Here is a 22,592-nt window from a genome sequence, read left to right as displayed (position 1 = left end):
TAATTACATAAATATAATAAAATCCCTGTGGGGCAAAATCATTACATTAAACATAATTAATCACAACTTGCCACCTGATAAAACTAATAAATAATTAAAATTACTTAATACCTGTGGGCGTCTTAAGTAATAAAAATTATTCATTATTTTATCCTAATTAATTATAGTAAATATAATAAAAACTCTGTGGGGCAAAATTATTATACCAATCATAATTAATTACAATTTATGCCAATTAACCTAGATGTGTCCATCACACTCATAATGTGTAAATTACATTTTTTTAAAAATAAAATCATGAACATTGTGGCTATTCCATAATTTAATAAAATTCATTCGATCACATGACATATCAACCATATACATGAACAAATTTAATGTTTAATAATTAATTATACAAATTATAATTAATGGTATGAATTATTCATACAAAGAAAACATGAAATTTAAATAAATAACTAAACAGGGTTCTACATGCAAAAATACATTAAAGTAAAACGATTTTTGCAAAAACACCCATTAATCTATTTTATTCAAATTATCATTCAAATTAATGAATCAATGAAATAAAATAATTAAATCTAATGTTAGGGGAAAAACAAAAATAAAACTAGAAACCCTAACTTTTCCCCATGGGTAGCCGTCACCGGCCGGACTGCCGCCGGCCAGCCGGCTGACACTGGGCAGCCAGACCGCCTGGCCACACCCGCCGCCAGGCCTGCTTGCGCAGCCTGTGCCCCTACGCGCGCGGGCGCGACCTGCGCTCATGCACGTGCGAGTAGGTCACGCGCTCGCCCTGCGCGCGACCTGAGCCTGCGCCTGCGGGCAGGTTGCCCGTGCATCCTAGAACCTACGCGCGCCCAGGGAAAGCGCGCACAGCCCAGCCCAGTGCTCGCGCATGCCTGGCCCATGCGCGGTCCAAAAACCTTGTTTACACATCTTATTTAAATTAGGTTCAGTTTTGGGCCTAATACCCTTTGTTTTTTAAACCTTAAATTATCATAATATGTTTTATTATAAAACATGCGTAAATATCATGGGATTTAAATTCATGCAAACCCTAATTCATGCATGTTATTTCTAAAAATATATACATGCTTTGAATTTATCATGCTAGGCGGAGGTCTAAAACCTGGCTCTGATGCCAACTGTTAGGTTTTATCAAACTTAATTACGACATCTATGTCATATATTATATGCGGAAGCAGGATCACTTACCTCCCGCCATAGCAATTTGTTGAAGACGACGAGAGCCTTGAGTCCACGCTTGAACTAACCAGAGACTCTTCCAATCTATCCCGTCCTCTCCCACTGATGGAGCTAGGTATTTTCAAGAACGATAGATTGGGGACCCCTGGTTCTATCTATATATAATCCTTTCCATCAAAGGATTAACTCAACTCAAAGGTTTGAGTTAGATCACAATTCAAAGTGCCAATTAGAGTTAAATTATGATTCCACCAGATAAGTTATGGACCACTTTATTTATTCTGAATATTAATTTGAATCAATATCATCACGAAGTTGAATTCAGAATAGAACTCAAACTAACAATTGATATATATGGAAAATGGGTAGAGGGTGTAATTATTTATAGTTACACTGGTAAAACAGATGAGTTTCTCTTGTAAAACAAGTTGGTACGTGGGTTATTACAATATAATATAAATATATATGATAAATTATTATATATAAAACTTAAAGATACCTCCATGAGAATGAATAATTTGTAAAAACTACAAATTATATAAGCTCTTAAGTAAATGCTTTGTCATCAGCATATAAATAACAAGCTTGTCAGACCCGGCCCGGGCAATGACTCGGCTAAGCCCAGGGGTCAGGGGTTAATGGGTTCAACCGGGTCGAACCGGGGTTGAACCGGGGTCAATAATTAAATATAAAAAAAATATTATAATAATTAATAATAAGCAAATATAATATTAAATCCATAATTATATTATAAAAACCTACTCAAATTTGATATTTAAATTGATAAATGACCTTATATACAATAGAGTTTTTTAATTTGGTCATTTATTTTTACATTTTTTAAATATTTACAAATTTAATATATTAATATATAATTATCAAACTTCTCTCGGTGTTATTTATTTATTTATTTGTTTATTGGTTAATTTTGTTAAAATAAATAAGAAATTTAATTCACTAATTCTTACATCTCAATTGAGTTTTTATTTTGTTTTAAATTTTCTTATATTTTTTATTTAATTAGAATACTTTAATTTTATATTTTTATAATAAAATTACACTCATTTATTGTTTTATTTTATTAATAAATTAAATTTTTAGAAAGTATTTACATAATACATTAATATATTTTATTTTTAAATGTTAATTTTTGTTGGTATATATATATTGTAATTATATTTATTGATTATAAATTATAAATTAATATTAATAAATATACACGATTTTGTGGTTTTTAATGAGAAAATAATAATAAATTATTAAATATTGTAAAAAAAATTAAACATTGTGACCCGATTGACCCGGCCGGGTCAACCGGTTCCCGGTTGAACCGCCCGGGTCACCAGGTTAATACCGGGTTTTTTAATACCCGGGTCAATGGGGTATACCCGGGCCGGTCACATGGCCGGTTCCCGGTTTTTCCGGTTGAACCGGCCGGGCCGGTCCGGGTCTGACAACATTGATAAATAAGCACTGAAGTACATATTTAATTTTAAAAAAGCCATTTTCAATGGCAACTTTATAGAAATTTACTTAATTAAAGGTGAGTTGATAACTATTTATTTATACATTTTCATTTTTTAAGATAATTTTCAAATAAACATATCCTATAAAAATGAACTTATAAAGAAAAAAATTGCACACAAACATATATACCTATATGTGGTAGATTAGTGCTTGCTTACCCAAAAAAGTATTGATACAAGAAATTTATATACTAATACTTGTAAGAATACCAATAAATCCTACTATAGGTAGCCCACATGATGCTAGAACAATCATCAAATAGGTTTTGACTTTTTTTTTTAACACTAGGCGGTAAGCACTGTCATTTAAGGTTAATAGTCATAGACGTATACTAATGTGGAGTACATCCGCATACTCAATAATATCGTGCCCTCACCTTTTGTAGATTTTAATCCCAGGTTTTTCTCAAACGAGATCTTTACACAAAAAACTCGGTACCAATAGGCTAAGAGGCCGTTGGTGCTTCGACTTTCCTAACTAGTGTATTGGGCTTGATTATATTTTTTTCATGTAATTAATATTTTCAAAAATGCATGTCGGTCACTTGCAATTAATCATGCCAATTTTGGACATCAAATTTTAACCTTATGAAGAACCTATCCATATATATTTGAGTTCCATAATAATGTTTTGCGCTGCATAGTCAGAACAATTTTGTGCAATTTTTATTTTGTTATAATATTTATTTCTAAAATGGATAAAGGGAAAATTATAGGTATTCAAAGAGAAAGGTAAATATTTTTTTATCCATTGAAGCATAAATAATTTTAATCATAGCATACACAATCAGTAGGCGTGAGTCCATGACTCCTAGTCATAAAAGCACCAATATAACCCGTATTTTTTTTTCATTGGCAGATTCTAATTCATAGCTGTGCTGCGTGCAATTTAATTATAGATCTTGTCCGGATGTTGAAGTGTATATAAAATACAAGATATAAAGGCTGAATAATCAAATAATTGAAGGCCAAACATGCAAGTCCCACAAGTCACGTGAAGTTAAGATTGCAAACCCCAATGCATGGCCCACAAAAGCTGCTGACTGACGCATGCGTACCCGTTTTCTTACAAAACTCCATTCCATTCACTCAAACCCTCATCTCCGTTCATTGCCCTACACTTATTTCAATGGCTTTCTATTGTTTGTCAATGGCTTCCCATTGTTTGTCTAAGCTCACAGGCTCAGTGTTATTTCTAGTAGTGTTACTCTTCTTTGAGGTCCCCGTCTCATTCTCCGGGCCTCCGTGTGACTTCCCGGCCATCTTCAACTTTGGTGACTCCAACTCTGACACCGGCGGGTTGTCAGCCGCCTTTGGGCCTGCTCCACCTCCCAACGGGGAGACTTTCTTTGGCGCTCCTGCCGGGAGATACTCAGATGGTCGCCTCATCATCGACTTCATCGGTATGCTCTTTTACTACAACGAAAAATCTAGATTAAAAAAATAATAATAATTCTGTTTCTAAATTAAGTTCATTTTAGAATCAAATTTGACATAAAATTTTTCTGTTTTAATATAACTTGTGCTTTTCCATTCATTTTTCATTTTGGATTAGTTTTGTGATCGATAATGAATGAAATATGAGAAATGATAAACAAGCAGGAGAGTTAAATTAAGAATGGTAAATGTTCAAACACAATTATTAAACTGAACACTTATTTATTTATTTATTTATTTTATATGGCTTATCTAGAACATTGGCATTGAGGGGTTTTAATGCACTCTTGTTCACTGTGTTTTTGAGGTGGTAGATTTTTTGTTTTATTATTTTCATAGTATTCATTATAATTTTGTACTTGTCATTATGTGATTTTCATCAAAATGTGATATATATGGGGATAATAGGCAAATTACATCTTGCAAATATCTCATAAATTATTTTAATTTTTTTTTTAGTTTAAAGAATAATTTGTGAGATATGAACTTGATAAAATATTCTATCATATCATCCTATTTTCAGTTTTAAATTCTATATCAATTATACACGAATAAATTAATTTGTTTCAGTTCGTATATTTTATATATTTAATATTTTAAAAATATAAACACAGCTAAAATAAAACAATAAACTAAAAATATATTCATATAGAAAGTCTGCTCTTTATGTCTTTTGTGATGATAGGATGCTAACTTTATTTGAATGAGGTTTTGGAGCACAAGAAAGAATAATGTTTCTATTGGTCAGGGGACGTTTATAGAATAACTCTGCTTAGACGAAATGATTTGGGATAATAAAATCTAGGAAAATTATGAAAAACATCCAATTGGTAGCCTATGTATGTAGAGTGGGTCACATTAGAATGTGATCAACAATTAAGTGAAATGTGCCATTTCGAGATAATAAAAGCAAGGAACATTATGAAAAGCATCCAATTGGTACCCTATGTAGAGGAGTGGTGATCCCACGGACTCGGTTCCGTGGGACGTGGGATCACCACAGCCCCACGATTTGTAAAAGTAATGATGTTATTTATATTTTAAAATATGTTCAAGGGCAATTAAGTAAATAAAACAAAAACAAACCTTATCACCAATCTTCTCATCATACTTCAAAATCAAATAAACAGAAACAAAAGGCGGACGAAAACCTCCGTTCACCTCCGTTTCTCGGCTGCTTCAACTGATGGCCGGCCTTCCATTTCTTGGCTGCTTCAACTGAAGAGAGATGTTCGGATGAAGAAAAAGGGTAAACAATAGACTGATGAGAAGATGATGACGAAAGTGATGGGGAAAAGAAATTGTGAGCAATTTACTTAATTGCCCTTGAACATATTTTAAAATATAAATAACTGATCATTACTTTTACAAATCGTGGGGCTGTGGTGATCCCACGTCTCGGTTCCACCGAGAATCCCACGGAACTGAGTCCGTGGGATCACCACTCCTATGTAGAGTGGGGCACATTAGAATGTGATTAACAACTATGTGAAATATGCCATTAAAATTTCACTAGCAAATGCCAAACTGGAGCCTTCAATCCACATCATATCATTAAAGTATTGCCCCACTAAAATATTGAGGGGTATTTAGTTGCAAGGAATGAAATGGAGAGAAACAAAAGATGAATGAAAACGAGGGAAAATAAAAAAAGTATGAGAATGAAAACTCTGTTTGGTTAGAAAAATTGGAAAAGTAGTTCATTGGGAATGAATAAAAGTGAATAAAAAAATAATATAACAAATGACTATTATGGCTTTTTATACAAATGAATATTATATATAATCAGTTGTTTTAAATGTAATTATTTTTTAAAATATTAAATATTTAAATTAATTAATTATCAAAAATTAATATTTTATTTTAATATCTCACACGCAATACTACTGGGTGATCACTAAATTTTTGTTAATATTATTAATTAGCTATTAATTAGTTATAATAAATAACTAATTTTATTTTTTTAAAAAAAAAATTGGAATAAATAAAGATATTAGTTTAGTAAACTCCTTTCTAATTTAAATAAAATATTAATAAAATATTAAATATAGATAATAATATAAAACATGTGATGGTTGGTGAGAAAAAAATATAAAGTAAAGGGTAAAATAGTGATTTTATATGTTAGGAATCAGCAATCTTTTGGTATTTTGGAGTGTGAATTCTCCATATGTACAAATTGATTCATCCCCCATGCCTTTCCCATGCCTCCTCTAATACCATTGATGTACACCAAACAAAGGTATATATAAATTTTAGAATGACACTGATTCCATTGCTGGCAAACAAACACCCCCTAGATACCTACGACATCTTAGCTAGCGAAATGGCAAACCAACTCCTATCTTACAAGTGTTGTTCTTACAACGTAACTTTAAATAAAAGATCTTAACTTCAGGTAAACCTATGTATAATTTAAAAATTGTAACTTGAGTTTTATAATAAATTTATATTGACATATATACTAACGAGAAAAATACATAATTGTATTATTAATAAACTGTCATGAAAGTAAATTTCTCTTCTATATATATTTGAGAACACATTTATATATATATATATATATACATGCATTTATTGTGTTTTAAAAACAAAAAAATAATTTACCCTCATTCTTATTTAATTGTGGTAGCTAGTTAGATAATGGGAGATGAGGCTAAAACTATTTTTGTCAGCAAATATGTATATTAGTTGATATATTTTGAAGATAAGGGAATGTGTAAATGATTTTTATAGAAGTTTTCCTTTTTCTTATGTGGCATTTCTTCAGCTCAGAGTCTTGGATTGCCTTATCTCAATGCATACCTTGACTCTGTTGGCACTAATTTCTCACATGGAACCAATTTTGCCACTGCCGGATCAACAATCAGGAGACAGAATACAACATTGTTTCAAGGTGGTTTTAGCCCCTTTTCATTAGATGTACAATCTTGGCAGTTCTCTCAGTTTAAAGCTCGTTCCCGTAAGGCATATGATAAAGGCATGTGCTATCTTTTCTCTTTCAACATAATTGTATCTTGAAATTAAGCTTCGATGCAACTTCATTATGTGCTAACTTTCAAATGTTTTAGGTGGAGTGTATAAGGATTTGCTACCCCTAGAGGACTACTTCTCTCGAGCTTTGTACACCTTTGATATTGGGCAGAATGATCTCACTGCAGGCTACTTCCAAGGCATGACAACTCAAGAAGTTAAAACCTACATACCCGATGTTCTTGATAAGTTTACAATAGTTATCAAGGTATGCATGCATGACAAACTGAAATGGTACATACATTGTCAATTGAATATAGTGATATTTATGAAATGTTGTCAATGCAGAGTGTCTATGGAGAAGGTGGGAGGTTCTTCTGGATCCACAACACAGGTCCATTCGGTTGCCTTCCATATGTACTAGATCGTATCCCTCTTACTGCTGCTCAAATTGATCGGGCTGGTTGTGGTGTACCTTTCAATGAGGTTGCTCAGCTTTTCAATGCAAAGCTCAAAGAAACAGTTGCTTGGCTAAGGAAGGAGCTTCCCCTTGCAACATTTACCTATGTTGATGTCTACTCAGTCAAGTACTCGGTCATAAGTCAACCCACCAAGCATGGTAAGGTTCAATTTCTCATCGTGCCGGTATAAATTTTTTGGTTCGTAAAGAGTTGATTAGTGATTATTATCAAAATAATACTTAGGTTTTGAGCACCCTCTAGTGGCTTGCTGTGGACATGGTGGGAAGTATAACTATAACATGCATGTTGGCTGTGGCGGAAAGATTAAAGTGAATGGTACAGAGGTTTTGCTTGGAAAGTCATGTGAGAAACCTTTGTCACGGATCAATTGGGATGGAGTGCATTACACCGAGGCCGGAAACAAATATGTATTTGATCAGATTTCAAATGGAAAATTCTCTGATCCACCGATCCCATTAAGAATGGCATGCCATAAGCTAGTGAGGTGAACTTCAAGCTATATGTGGTTCTTATCTTCACTTTGTGAGTAAGGCCAGCAGCATGATAATTGCCATAATAAGTGCGTTTTTATGTGCTTGAATAAAAAAACGCATATAACATTTATTAATCTAAATTTTTACTTTTGGTCAGATAACCATTTCTTGTCATGCACCGGTTGTGGATGTATATTGCTATGCATCATCATAATAGTCCTTCTCCTGCTTGTTGCATAAAACAAACTTGGCTGTTCTTCCTCATGCTTGCTCATTCTGAAGAGTTTAGTAGAATTTTTTTATTTTTTTTTTATTTTTAAAAAATTCATGAGGTAAGCAACAATAAAAAAACAAAAAAAATCATAAACGCAATCCTGCTTTCATGATCGAATCTTTGAGGGATTAAATTTTTGATAGGTTACTAAGTTTTGGACTTGTTTCTTTAAGGTTACCAAGTTTCAATTTGGATCAAAATGGTTACTAAAATTTGATTTCATTTCTCCGGCCGGTGACCCGCGAGTAACCACATTCATCAAGCTGACGTGTCTACCGAAAAAACACAGTCAGCCTGATGAGGCCACATCACCAGGATGCCACATCAGCCATTTGGCCACGTCACCAAGATAACCCTAACCCTAACCCTAACTCATTGAATCCCCCCAAATGCGAGAGGCCGCCGCCTTCTCTTCTCCCATCGTTTCATCTTCGAAACCCTTAGATTCTCAAATCTCTTCTTCCATCTTGTGTTCTCCCATCATTTCATCTTTGAAACGTTCTCATATCTCTTTTTCTCCCTTCTACAACCCTTAGATTCTTCTCCCATCTTGTGTTCTTCTCTCATACTAGGGCAACCTCGTGAACTCGGGCAACATCGTGAGCTAGGCCTACCACCACCCTCTTCGGGAAAATTTTCCTGTGAGTTTTACTCCACCGCTCTTATCCCATCTCTTCTTCTTCCATACTTGCAACTGCTGACATCCTATTCTCTTAACCTGCGCAGCTACATGAGCAACAAGTGTAGGGTTTGTTTATATTTTCTTTGGCAGGTAAGGAAGTGCAACGACGACTTGTAAGGGATGTCGATTGATTGGGAGGTTCGGCTTCCTCGAGGAGAAGCACCCGAATATTGTAAGAGTGTTTTTATTTACTGATTTATTTTTAGTATGGAAACCGTATACTTTCAAGGTTTCTACCATCTTGAGTTTGATGATTTAAACTTTGTTATTTTACATTTGTGTTTGATTTGAATTTAGGAGTGTTTTATTTCTAAATAATAATAAATTCCAAAACTTGTTTGTTTCTGTAAAAAATGATATTTATTATTAATAATAATAATATTAAATATGCAAGTATATTCTTAGAGCAAGAAGTTGAAATTTTTGGTTTCCATGAGTGATGGTTTCTTTTGGTGTTACTGCATTGCATGTTTCCTTTTTGTTGCCAATTATTCTTTGTTTGGCTTTTTGTTGTTTTATTTTATTTATTTATTTATTATTGTTATATTTCATTGTTTATACGGTTGACCTGTGTTAGTTGACAAGAACTTGTGTGTCCTAGGCTGAAGAAATTATTAGAATTCATTTGACTGGAAGAAAGAGTGTGTAGGAATATGATGTGGCTTTTAAGGGTTGTGACTTGGGAATTTAGGATGGTTGTACTTAAAGGCACTTAGATGGATATGTACAAGAGTTGATGTCCTTGTGAAGTGGTTACTAACTTATTATATCCATTTAAGTTAAACTGTACAATTTTATAGTCAAATGATAATTGTTTCAGCAAACTAAATTATTGTTCCTGCTTCTTAGAATGGACTAAAAATGAGACTCCAGCTGGCATGCCTTATCTATTATCATGGATTAGTTATTATCAGAATGTGCATTTAGTACTCAATTCTAATTCATTTTAAGCACATCATCAGCACATCATCATATTTCTAGGTTGTAAAGATGCCATAACAAATATCCATAATCTAACCTTTATCTTGTGCATAATGATATGATAGAAATGCTTTTATAATGAGTTTTTTGTTCTTATTGGAGAACATGGAATGTGGATTTTATTTAATTGTGTATGTGATCTTGTATTTTAATTTTGGTATGTTATGTGGATTTATCTTGTATACAATTGTGTTATTGAATTTTATGTTTTGTTAATTTTGGTATGTTATGTGGTTCTATTCATTTATCAGATTTTAATTTTATAATGAGTATTCTGTTCTTGTAGAAGAATATGGATTGCGAATTTATTTTAATTGTGTATGTGTCCTTGCATTTTAATTTTGGTATGTTATGCAGTTCTGTTCATTTATCTTCTATGTTTTGTTAATTTATTCATTGTTGGTAAATGATATTTTGAACGAGGGTTTATAGTTCATATAAAGTCACTGGTTCGACTTGCCATTGGTTTTGAGGCCTGGCCTGTTCCAGTAACTTCATACCTTTTGTATAGAGAGCATTGCACTTTGATTTGGAGAACACGAAACCTAAGTTCTTATGTGAAAACACCTTGAATTTTATGTTTGCAGGGATTTCTGATTTTTCTCTTACATAAGAAGTTTTCTACTCTTATTCAAGCATATGAAATTAGGGTTTCTATTTTAATTGTGTATGTGTTGTTGTTTAATTTAAATTTGCACTGCCATTAGTTAATTGTGTTTTCTCTTCCATATAACTTGAAGGTTTCATATTTTAATTTTATAATGAGTTTTCTGTTCTTGTAGAAGAATATGTATTTATGATTTTTTCCTCTTATAAGTAATTTTGTACTCTTGTTCAACAATATGAAATTAGAGTTTCTGATTTAATTGTGTATGTGTTGTTGTTTAATTTAAATTTGCACTGCCATTAGTTAATTGTGATTACCCTTCCATATACCTTGAAGGTTTCATATGTTAATTTTCTAATGAGTTTTCTATTCTTATTGAAGAATATGTATTTCTGATTTTTTTTCTCTTATAAGTAATTTTGTACTCTTGTTCAACAATATGAAATTAGGGTTTCTGATTTAATTGTGTATGTGTTGTTGTTTAATTTAAATTTTCACTGCCATTAGTTAATTGTGTTTACCCTTCCAGTATACCTTGAAGGTTTCAGATATGTCATTTCTAATGAGTTTTCTATTCTTATTGAAGAATATGGATTTCTGATTTTTTCTCTTATAAGTAATTTTGTACTCTTGTTCAACAATATGAAATTAGGGTTTCTGATTTTTCTTTTATAATGAGTTTTATGTTTGATAGGTTGGTTGGATTTTAATTGTGTTGTTAAATCTGTTAGGTCTCCTGAATGTAGTTACTGCTATATAGTTTATAAAAAAAAATAAATAAATAACATTGTGCTTTAGTATGTCGGACTTTAGTATGTAGGTTAGAACTCATCCCTTTTATTAGGTAGAGGTCAAGAACCTAAGTTCTTATTTGTTGGATTCAATTTCAGTACCATAATCAGAATTATTTACAATTCAGATGCATTGCATGATCAACGGTATAAAGAGGATGGCAGGGTATGTAGACTTTGTGTGTGCAGATCAAATATCAAAGATTGAAATCCTGAGCATGGCCAAACAGTTGAAAATAGATGTGGAAAATTGTAGCATATGGTGGTTGGATACAAGTACTGGTAATGGAAGTTTTAAGGAAATTGTAACAGACTTGAATGCTCTTACAATGGCCATGTCTGTGGATTGCATAAAAAATCATGATGTCCACATAGATGTAGTGGATAAAGGGGGGATTCCTAGTGCAGACTGGTGTGGTGCAAGTGATGTTGGTGGTGCAATCTATTCTGGTGATGAAGATGATCAAGATACTGAAGAAGAAGACTTAGAGGAGATGTTGACAGGGAGAGCAACTAACAGGAAAAAGGATTGTGAAGAAGTTGAGATTGATGATTCAGATTATACCTTTTATGAAAGCTCAGATGATGATGCAGTTGGAATAAATGCATGTCTACAGCTATAGTAATTGTGCATGAACAACAACTAGAAATGGGATCTGACTATGCAAATCTATCTGACTATGCAAGCTCTTATGATCTACAATCGTGCTCATCAACTGATTCAGAAGGAGTTAAACCTGCAATGCCAAAATATTCAGAGTTTAATGAGGAAACTGACATGAGAAACCCTCACTTCAAGATAGGCATGAAATTCAGGAATTTCAAACAATTCAAAGAGGCTATAAAAAAATTATGGGATTAAGAACAGATATGTCATGAACTTCAGACCCAACACAAAAACTAGATGCAAGGCTTACTGTGCAAAAGGTTGCCCTTTCTACCTGTGGGCCTCTCTAATGCCAAATGATGGGATAACAGTTCAAATAAAATCAGGGGTTTTGAATCATGAATGTGGAAGAGAACATAAGAACAGACATGTGAATGCTAGTTGGATAGCGAAAACATACATGGAGCAATTCAGAAGTGACCCTACATGGAAGCTGGCTGGGATTATACAGGCTGTGAAAACCAACCAGGGGGTTCAAATAGCAAGATTGACAGCATATAGAGCCAAATGTATTGCCTTGAGGTATTTATATGGTCACTTAAACTAGGATATAAGTTAACTAGGTATGGAAAAAACTGGTTATTAGTCATCTTAACTCATTTGTTCATTGGTGTATGTTTTCATGTGTAAATTAGGGAAATAGATAGTGATGAGAAAACACAGATGCTCAGTCTATATGATTATAGATTAGAGCTTCTTCGGACCCATCCTGGCTCAACAATTAAGTTCAGATGTGAGCAGGGAATGTTTGAGGCTATGCATGTGTGTTTGTCACCTCTTAGGAGTCGGTTTTTGGCAGGTTGTAGGAGAATTATCTCTGTAGATGGGTGTTTTTTGAAAGGGTTATATGGGGGCCAGCTATTGACTGCAGTAAGTATAGATGCTAACAACTCCATTTACCCTGTTGCTTGGTCTGTGGTGAATAAAGAAAATAGGGAAAATTGGGTGGTGTTCTTGCAGCTATTATCAGAAGACCTAATGATCACAGATAGTGAACACTGGGCCTTCATGAGTGATCGACAGAAGGTATGTATAGATACTTAATAACTCCTGTATTTTTTTGCCTACTGGTTTGATAATCTTGATACTTAATAATTTGTGCATGTCTTGCTTACTGAAAAAATGCTTTATATGTTCTTTTGTTTTCTTTTGTTATGGGGATGGTGTGCCCAAATTAGGGTTTAATTAATGCAATAGATGAGTTGTTTCCTGATAGTGAGCACAGGTTTTGTGTTAGGCACATCCACACCAACTATAGGAAAAACTTTAGGGGGAAGGCTCTTAAAGATCAACTATGGAGATTTGCAAAGGCCACTTACCTAGCTGCATTTGAAAAAGAAATGAATATTCTATCTAGGATGTCTCAAGGAGCCTTTGATTACTTGAAAAAAATAGGTCCAAAACATTGGTCTAGGGCACACTTCCATGAGAAATTTAAATGTGATATGTTATTGAACAATTTATGTGAGTGCTTTAATGGCCAAATTCTCGAGGCAAGAACAAAAGGAATAGTGAGCCTGAATGAGATGATCAGAACCCAACTGATGAGTAGGATACAAAAGAGGAGGGATGCTGCAAAGAATTGGAAATCCACCCATTGCCCTAGAATTTTAAAAAAGTTAGAGAAATACAAGCAAATGAGCTCTTTTTATACTACAACTTGGTCAGGGGGGGCTAAGTATCAAGTTTTAGGACCCGAGGGGCAGTTTGTTGTTGATAAAGTTGAGAGAAGTTGTTCCTGTAGGGTATGGCAGCTCAATGGTGTGCCTTGCAGTCATGCAGTATCAGTGATATATCACAACATGGATAAACCAGAAAATTTCCTCCATGAGTGTTACAGTGTCAATATATATCTAGATACTTATGGGCACACCATAAACCCCACACACAGCAGGGAATCCTGGCCCAAAAGTGAACAACAACCCATGATACCACCTCTGCCTGTGAACAAGAAGAGAGGAAGGAAGACATTATTAAGGAGGAGGACAGATGATGAAGACAACAATGGGTTCAATAAGGGAAAGGTGGCCAACAAAGGGAGCAAAGTTACTTGTGGGGTCTGTGGAGCAAAAGGTCATAACAGAAGATACCATGGTAAACAGGTATAGGCTTTGTTTATATTTAATACTGCTTTGGTTTCATTTGTATGTCATCTTCTGTGTGTTTTTCTAAGTGTGAATTGATTTAATGGTAGGGTAATATGGATAGTTCAGAGATAGGTAGCCATCAACATAAACAACCGGATGGTAATGTGAATGTTGACATACAAGTCCAAGTAGATCCACAGGTATTTCGTTGTGCCATTTAATGTATGTGTTCATCATTATTGGCATACATTATCCACTGAAAATTTTCTTCTTACACTGCTTAAACTATAGGGCCATCAAGAACAAATGCAACAAACTAAAGATGGTGAACCAAATGATTACCTCCAAGACAAAATAAGACACCAGGTAATTTATTGAGAAATATAGTATATGATAAATATTTAAGCACTACTAACAACTTGGGTTATTGTGAATAAGATCTAGTGTATTTGTATTAGGTTCATTATCCAAGCCAATGTACAGAGGTAGAGGAGAGCACACGACATGAAGAAATCCCCCAGGAACCTATGTCACAAGTTAGTGTCATTGAATTCTGCAGAGTCTACTTACACCCTTGCATATATTCTTATTGTTCCCTCTCAATGGCAGTTAATCTACACGCCTGAAGAAATTCTCCCTGGCAACACAATTCCTAAATGTGGGAATTTGCTGAGGAGGACAAAACTAGGCATAAGGAGGGGGGCTAATTACAATAACTCACAAGGAGCAGATAAAAGCACCACTGAACAAAGAAGGGAACATGTGAACAAAACTGGAGGAAAAGGTAAAAAATATGATGACAAGGCAAAGGAGGGGGATGCTGGCAAAAGAAGAAGGGTATGGCTTCCCCCAGGAATTTGACTGTTTGGCTTCAATCTTTGTAATATTGTGTGGAATGAATGTTTTGGTTTTTGTGTAGTATGTCTGCTATGTCTGGCTTCAGGAATTTGCTGATACAACTAAACATGGCATTGCGTAGTATGTGTGATTGTTACAGTCACTAATATAAATTTATTGTTATAAATTTACAGTCAATAATGTAAATTTTTTGTTAGTCACTAATGTAAATTCATTGTTATAATTCAAGTAAAACATATTATTGTGTAGTATGTGTGCCATTTAATGTATCTGTTTATCATAAACCACAGGTCCAAGTATATCCACAGGCATTTTGTTGTGCCATTTAATGAAATGTTTTGGTTGCATTCACTGGCTGCACTATATGCATGTTTCCATTGTTATAGATTGCACATACAGCTATTTTAATAAACACTGCTATATCTTATACATAAAACTATGACAACATTGCGCATATGTGACAACATTGAGCTTGATGCCGATTTCTGGTAATCAGGAGCCCAATATAGAAGAAACATAGAAGTGGAGGAAGGATAGGAGGAGGAGAGGAGAAGGATAGGAGGAGCAGAGGAGAGATGAGAGAAGGGAGCCAGGAGATTTCAAGGAAATGATGACCAAAAGATGCCATTCTTCTCATTATTCATTCTCTTATATTGTTGGTTTTGAGAATCTATTAAATTGAACTAATCCTCCAACTTGGCATATCAACAAACACCTGATATGAAAGACACTATCCCCCATTGTAATACTGTTCTTATAACTACAATTACTGAAAAATTACAAACACTCATTCCATACTACCAATTCACACTGAATTACATCTCACATAATACAATCTTTGAATTATAGCTCTCTTTGGCATTCCCTCAAGCAGCTTGCATGCTATAAAATAATAGGTATATTTATAAATCCACCAAATAACCACAAAAAACCACAAAAAAATACTGTAGTTGTAGAAGAACAATTAATATACTAAAATAAAAAAAAAATCCTACAACCCAGCAATCCTCTCTTACAGTTAACAATTATATCAATTCAAATGAGAAATAAACATAAATAATAAACCACCAAAATTATGTTGCTCCATTTTGCAATTTTTGTTTAAAAAAAAAAAAAATTTAAAACACCCTAGCCCTAAAGCTTCAATCGGAGCTCCATTATCTTCTAATGACACCATTGATTCACTTGTTAACATTGTCGGAGTGGACCCATTGTGCTCTCGGATTTTCTGTTCATGTTTGAGCTAGGGTGAACAATGAAGAAGTTGGAGCTCAATTCATTATCGGGGTCGTGCTCCCTGTTCATATTGGAGCTAGGGTAAACAATGGGGGGAAGAAGAAGATGCTGATTTGGCACAAATAACCTTACGTGGCCAAATGGCTGATGTGGCATCCTGGTGATGTGGCCTCATCAGGCTGACTGTGTTTTTTCGATAGACACATCAGCTTGATGAATGTGGTTACTCGCGGGTCACCTGCCGGAGAAATGATATCAAATTTTAGTAACAATTTTGATCCAAATTGAAACTTGGTAACCTTAAAGAAACAAGTCCAAAACTTAGTAACCTATCAAAAATTTAATCCCCTCTTTGAGCCAACAAATTAAAGCAACTCCATGCCTTGATGGAATAATGAGAGCTGGGTTGTGTCATGCAAAATTAGCTAGGCTATCCGCCACAACATTGAGATTCTGACGTATGACATCCACTCATGCCATAGAAAACAGGCGCAACTTTGGTCTAATCTGATCAAGTATTGGACTAAGGCGCCATGAGAGTCTTCTATCTTCATTGTAAATGCATTTTCTTTTTTTTTTTTCTTTTTTTGGAAAGGAGCTCTAGTAGCTATTTATTCAGTAAATAAAAAAGAAAAACTAAGTTAGAAGACAAGAAAGCAAAAACAAACTGCAAACAAGCCTAAACAAGGGCCGGACTAAGAAAGAAAAGAAAGAAAAATAAAATTACGAGTGAATCCCATTCATATGCAATTGCTTCATTAACCAGCGTGGGAGATCCCTTCCATGATGAAAGAGTGTAAGGACATGAATATTGGCACCATGCATAGCCAGGCTAGCATCAGCTTTCATCCATGTTTTGGGAATAATATGGAGGTGCGGCTTTCCCAAGTTAGGTAATCAGCTATACTAGTAATTGACACACCCCTTGCGTCCGCAAGTGCACAGATTTGTCAAAGTAATAAATCCCATGTGAGTGGGTATTGTATACATAGGGAGGAGGGAATAAAAACACCAAGATAGCTACTTAACCAAGCAAAGATGAAACAATGATTGTGTTGATAAGATGTAATGTAGACAAAAATAAAAGAAATAAGAAAGAGGCACAAATAAGTGATTAGAAAGGCAATCGATATGAAGTGGGATATTCGGATATTGTTCTGCATAGGATTATCCCTTCAAGTGCAAAACCACCTTTTATTCTTCCTAACTAATACTCAATAAGTTGTGGACATCCTAAGATACACGGTCCCAAACCTAAGGTCAACCGTGACTAACTCTATACTATGCCCTGGAGTAAAAATCGATCAGTCTCAACACCTCACACTGTGCAAAGTTGCTAGACGCTCTAGGGATTCCAAGTTTTAAACCCTATTCCTATATGTAGAACTAACCTTTTGGTCCAGGCGAAAGACCCCTAGTCACAATAAATTAAGCCCCAGATACCAAAGATTACTTTAACGCTACACTCTGTTGCTCTCGCAACTAAGCCCCAGCGGAGGTCCTCTCTTAGTACTTCACTCTATTGTGACCTCAAAGAACTCTAGAAAATGGAGGTAGGATAAATCACACCGGAGGGGAAAGGGGACGCTCCGCTACCTCTCAATTCACACTCTCGACCCTCTCCAATCTAGCTTTTTCTAACCCTCGTGGTGTGTCACTCACTCATAAGAATTACCAATGTGAACTCTCAATCCTAGTGTCACTATAACGGAGAAATCATTCAACAAGCATTCAAGATTGGAACTCAATTAAAACATCAATTAAAGAAATCATAATAAAAGGTTAATGAAACAAATACATTCTAGGGTTCACAAATCCAAGTACCCACTAGAGGTTTAGCTCTCCATGGAGCAAGATACAATCAATAGTAAAATCAAAAGTAAAAACAAGTAATCCTTAGGAAAACCCCCTCGGTAGTCATGTCGATGGTATTGTGGAGTAGCCTCGTCCTTTCCAAAGGTCCCCTCATCAAGCTTAGGGCACACCTCGCCGGATCAGTGCTGATGAAAGCTCCCCCAATAGCTATCTTCCAAGAGAAACGCGGTATCGAAGTTGTAGAACAACTCCAAAAGCCTTTCCAATACCTCTCTAAACCCTAACCGCTAGCCTCTCAAGAGTTGGAGAAAAGATGAAAAAAATGATGCTGAGATTGGGCTGAATCGTGGCTTTAAATAAGCTGGAATCGGGCATCCACACGACCCTATGGATTTTCCATACGCCCCTTTGGAAATTCCACAAGGGCGTGTGGATTCTTTGGAATTCTGATTTTTTGTGGGCTGTAAACAGTAACTGCTACATTAATTACTACAGTACAGGCCAAAAACACTCCCGATTCACACTTTTCATGGTGGCAACATAAACGGGCACATGTTTATGCCATAGATCGCGTCGCTTCTTCAATAAAAAGCCTCATTGGTGAAGATCTTGATATCATTGCTCAAGTCGGGATATGCAAATGTGACTGTCTTCGTGCCCCTCCAACTTATTGTAATTGCTTGAATATATGGAGGTTGACACACATTCTCTTATCTTTGAGCCCAACTTATGTCTTCACATTTGTTTCTTCTAAGATTTCATCAAATAGTGCATTCACGATCTACATTGGCTTCTTTCTTACATATTTGGCTCCACAATCCTACATGTACCAAAGTAACACAAATACACATGTATTAGTGCTAAAACCTGATAAATGTAATGTGCAACGTATGAAAAGAATACTTCGTATTACTAATACACAAGCACTTATCAAACTCCCCCACACTTAAGCTTTTGCTTGTCCCCAAGCAAAAATAAATCATTGAACCATAGAAGAAGGAAATAATGAAAGTGCTTGGCCTTAGGTTCACCAAAGCATGCAAAAAGAGCATTCTATAAGTAAGGGGAAATTTCAACACTAAATATGAAAAATCAATGCTCTAGCTTAAACTTGAATCAAAAAGGACAACAAACCCGAAATCGTGCAAGAGTGTGTAAACTCACTCAATTCAACCCAAAGTATACTCCTCAAAGGGATTTATTTATCTACAAAACACAATAAAATAAAGGAATGGTAGTAGCTTCACACATCCTCTAAGGTAGCCCTTTCCAAAGTGGCCACTAAGGTGGCTTCCACACTTTCGAGGTGGTAGCTCTTTCTACTAGAGTAGTAGCTTTCACTCATCCCATGAGATAGCTCTTTCTTCCATTAGGGCATAATTAGTATCTGACTTATGAGAGTAGCTTCATATTTCATAGGCGGTAACTCTTTCCACCCCCAATGCACACAAACAAGTACAAATTTTTTCTCTTTTTCTCTTTTATTTTTTTTTAAATTTGTTTATTTTAATTTTAATTTTAATTTTATTTTAATTTTTTTTTCAATAACGAAACAAGAAACAAAACTAATTAGTCCCTTAAACATCGAACTTTAGTTTCCAAAAGAGTTTAATGAGTGAGATGTGCAACAAGTGTCAATCGGGCAAAAATTCCTAGAAATTCAAGTAAAAACTAGAGCATAAAAACATTCATTGTTAAAACTTCACCTAGACTCAAGAATACAATCGTTGCAACTAAGGTGCACCACCATTGGCTATGTAAGCATGTATGTCCAGTTAAAACTTATGTAAAGGACATGTGCAATGTAACTCCCCCCACACTTAAGTTATACATTACCCTCAATGTACACATGCAAGCTCATTACAAAATATAACAATCAAGAATATATATGGAAGAGGCAATCGAAACAATATTCCCCTGACTCCCAGTGTTGCATTTGATGGAGCTAAATCATTGGGAGTGAAGTTCCAACGGGTTGTGAAGCACACACGGCCAAGTGTAAAACACCTTGGCCGTGTCCATGACTAGTTTTCAATTCCCATACTGACAAGACCATCTGCACGCATACACAAGGGGATTCAGTGAAGCTCAATAAACAAAAACAACTCGAGTATATAAAAGATAGAGCAATGGAATACAACTCGAGATAAAATAAAAGATAAACTCAGAAGAAAAATCCTTTATGAGTGTACAAGTCCAAAATAGCAATACTAAAATAAAATACGAAAAACATAAAAGAAATAAAAGAAAAGACGCATCAAGCGTCAGTGTCATCTGGTGTCGGCTCTGCTGCTGCTGGTGCAAAATCAAATAGTGCAGGTGGAGATAGCAATGGTGATGATGGCGGAGCCTAAGGGGTCCTCGATCTCATAGCAAACGGTGAAGTCACGTCACGCTCAAGTAGTTGCTGTAATATATCAAGACGCGCCATCATCTCTATATGGTTCACAGCCTGTGTAGTGCGCACCTCAGCCAAGTCACTCTACAATACTTCCACTACACTATCGACCCTCTCAAAGTGATCATGGGCTCGAGGTGGTGAAAAGATCTACACTGGAGGTGGCTCTCGTGCTGCAGGTGGTGCATCAGTCTCAATCTACTTGGGCTGAGGTATGGAAGCCTGCTGTGACCCCTCGTCTGTATCAGTTTCTCTCCCTGCTATCTCTGGGTCAGGCACAATCAATACATTCACTCCCGGCCCATACCTACGCAACATAACCATATGTCTGATCGTCTCTATACCCAAGAGGGTAAGTATGATTGCCTTCTCGGCCCTTCTAATAGCATCTAATAGGCCCATACCCATGATAAGCCTCATAATGTAGGGTCCAGAGTAGAGGGAACTGATCCTGGCATACTATCCCTGAGGTCTCAGATACTCTGCCACGACATGTCCTAAGTGAATCAGCTCACTTTGCACCATGGAGTACAGATATAACAACTCCTGCCTCCTCAAAACTCCAGTGCTGTTCCCGTGATCATTCACTGATATGCTCAAAACAACATGCATGTATCTGTAACTCAGCCTAGATAGGTAAGTCGTCTTTGACACCCCTGTCTCATACTGACCATGGCCACATAATACTCGATAAGCGCACTAAGGAGTCAAGCTACCTGGATAATCTGTAGGAAGCTGCTCGTACTCCTCTGTGGCAGTGAATTCGTCATCATAGAGCCCCAATCGAGTCAAAAACTGAGTGATGCTCATACTGTAATGATGCTTGAATACTCTAAACTGTATGGTATCACCACTGTTAAAACTGGAGTACGATCTATCAAACTCAAATGATGCGAGTACTTCCAGTGTTGGCAAACAAATAATAGGGTCACGAATAGATAACAGTTTGCACTAACTGCCTATAGCTAGCATCTCCTCAAGCTCATTTGCTATGTTGTCGGTTATCTGTATCTCTCGCACAATGTCCAAATCCGGGAACTGCATCTGACCAAACTTAAGCTTGGACAAATGCTCAAACCGAGCCTGGTGCTCGGGAATAACAAATTCTATATGCTCAGGCTTAGGGTAGTGCTCTCGGGGGTACTTGCCAGTGGCTTTCTTTGTTCTGGGGGGCATACTTGCAAGTATCGAAAAGAAAATGATCAAATTCATTCATAAAACAATACTGCAAGGATCTACACGGTCGTGTGGAAATTCCACACGACCGTGTGGATCCACATGGCTTGAAAGCCGCACGCTCCTTGTGCTCAAATTCCACAAATATACCTCCAAATCGCTTTTAAACTTGCTCTAAACAAATGTCAGCACTTTTTTGTATAAAAACGAGGCACATTCACCTGTTTAATCAAAGGAGATCAAAGAAAATTGAGTAGTGGCAAAGGCAAGAGGAAAGAGAGGGTTTACCGACAAGATATCTTTAAAAATCTTTAAATTGGCCATAAAACTCAAATGAAACTTCTCTAAACCCACAGTTGAAGGTCGGGAGCATAAGCAAGAGTGTTTTCTGAGGGTTTTAGAGTCTGTAAATAGAGATACCTCGATCGATTTATAAAGAAGAACGTAGCCCTCTGCTTTCTGCACATCCACACGAGATATCCACAGGGCCCGACACACGCCCCTGTGTGCTCTCAGGAAAACAACTCAATGCTTCTGAACACACCCACACGGCCGTGTTAAAATTTTCCACGCCCGTGTGCCCAATCCACAGGGGTAGATGCACGCCCCTGTGGCTTCTCTGTCCAACCGAGAAAACTCTCTAAGTATAACACACGCCTGTGCGGAAATTCCACACAAGCGTGGACCTTCACAGGCCCAGCTTACAGGGGTACCCACACCCCCTTATGTATTCTCAGGATGGAGGAGAGCTCTTCTGTAGAGATCCACGGCCATGTGAAAATTCCACACGGCCGTGCGTTTTCTCCGGATGACTTAGAAAGAACTGCAGGCTCTACAGAAAATCCTTGAACATGTAAATACACTCAGAGCTTGTCTTATCATGCGAAATATTCCAGGGAAATTCACGAAAAACTTGCTCA

At 35.8% G+C, this 22,592-nt stretch overlaps 1 protein-coding gene across 1 annotated transcript; it reads left to right on the top strand.

The window, feature by feature from the left end:
- Positions 1 to 3,825: 3,825 nt before the first annotated feature.
- LOC120262415 (GDSL esterase/lipase At3g26430) lies at positions 3,826 to 8,256 on the top strand. The gene is made up of 5 exons (XM_039270518.1): positions 3,826 to 4,138; positions 6,943 to 7,152; positions 7,244 to 7,413; positions 7,494 to 7,764; positions 7,850 to 8,256. The coding sequence occupies exons 1-5, from the start codon at positions 3,865 to 3,867 to the stop codon at positions 8,113 to 8,115; spliced, it is 1,191 nt and encodes a 396-aa protein (XP_039126452.1). The 5' UTR covers positions 3,826 to 3,864; the 3' UTR covers positions 8,116 to 8,256.
- The last annotated feature ends 14,336 nt before the right edge of the window (positions 8,257 to 22,592 follow it).

Source organism: Dioscorea cayenensis, chromosome 5 (genome assembly GCF_009730915.1).
Source record: "Dioscorea cayenensis subsp. rotundata cultivar TDr96_F1 chromosome 5, TDr96_F1_v2_PseudoChromosome.rev07_lg8_w22 25.fasta, whole genome shotgun sequence".
Lineage (NCBI taxonomy): Eukaryota > Viridiplantae > Streptophyta > Magnoliopsida > Dioscoreales > Dioscoreaceae > Dioscorea > Dioscorea cayenensis.
The sequence above is the reverse complement of the archived record's forward strand: the minus strand, read 5'-3'. Positions and strand labels throughout refer to the sequence as shown.

Bases quoted from the DNA above. Each gene is read 5' to 3' on its own strand.
- LOC120262415 (XM_039270518.1), top strand. From the start codon at position 3,865: ATGGCTTTCTATTGTTTGTCAATGGCTTCCCATTGTTTGTCTAAGCTC. The intron at 7,153-7,243 runs GCATGTGCTATC...CAAATGTTTTAG, and splicing joins CCGTAAGGCATATGATAAAG to GTGGAGTGTATAAGGATTTG. The intron at 7,414-7,493 runs GTATGCATGCAT...TTGTCAATGCAG, and splicing joins AGTTTACAATAGTTATCAAG to AGTGTCTATGGAGAAGGTGG.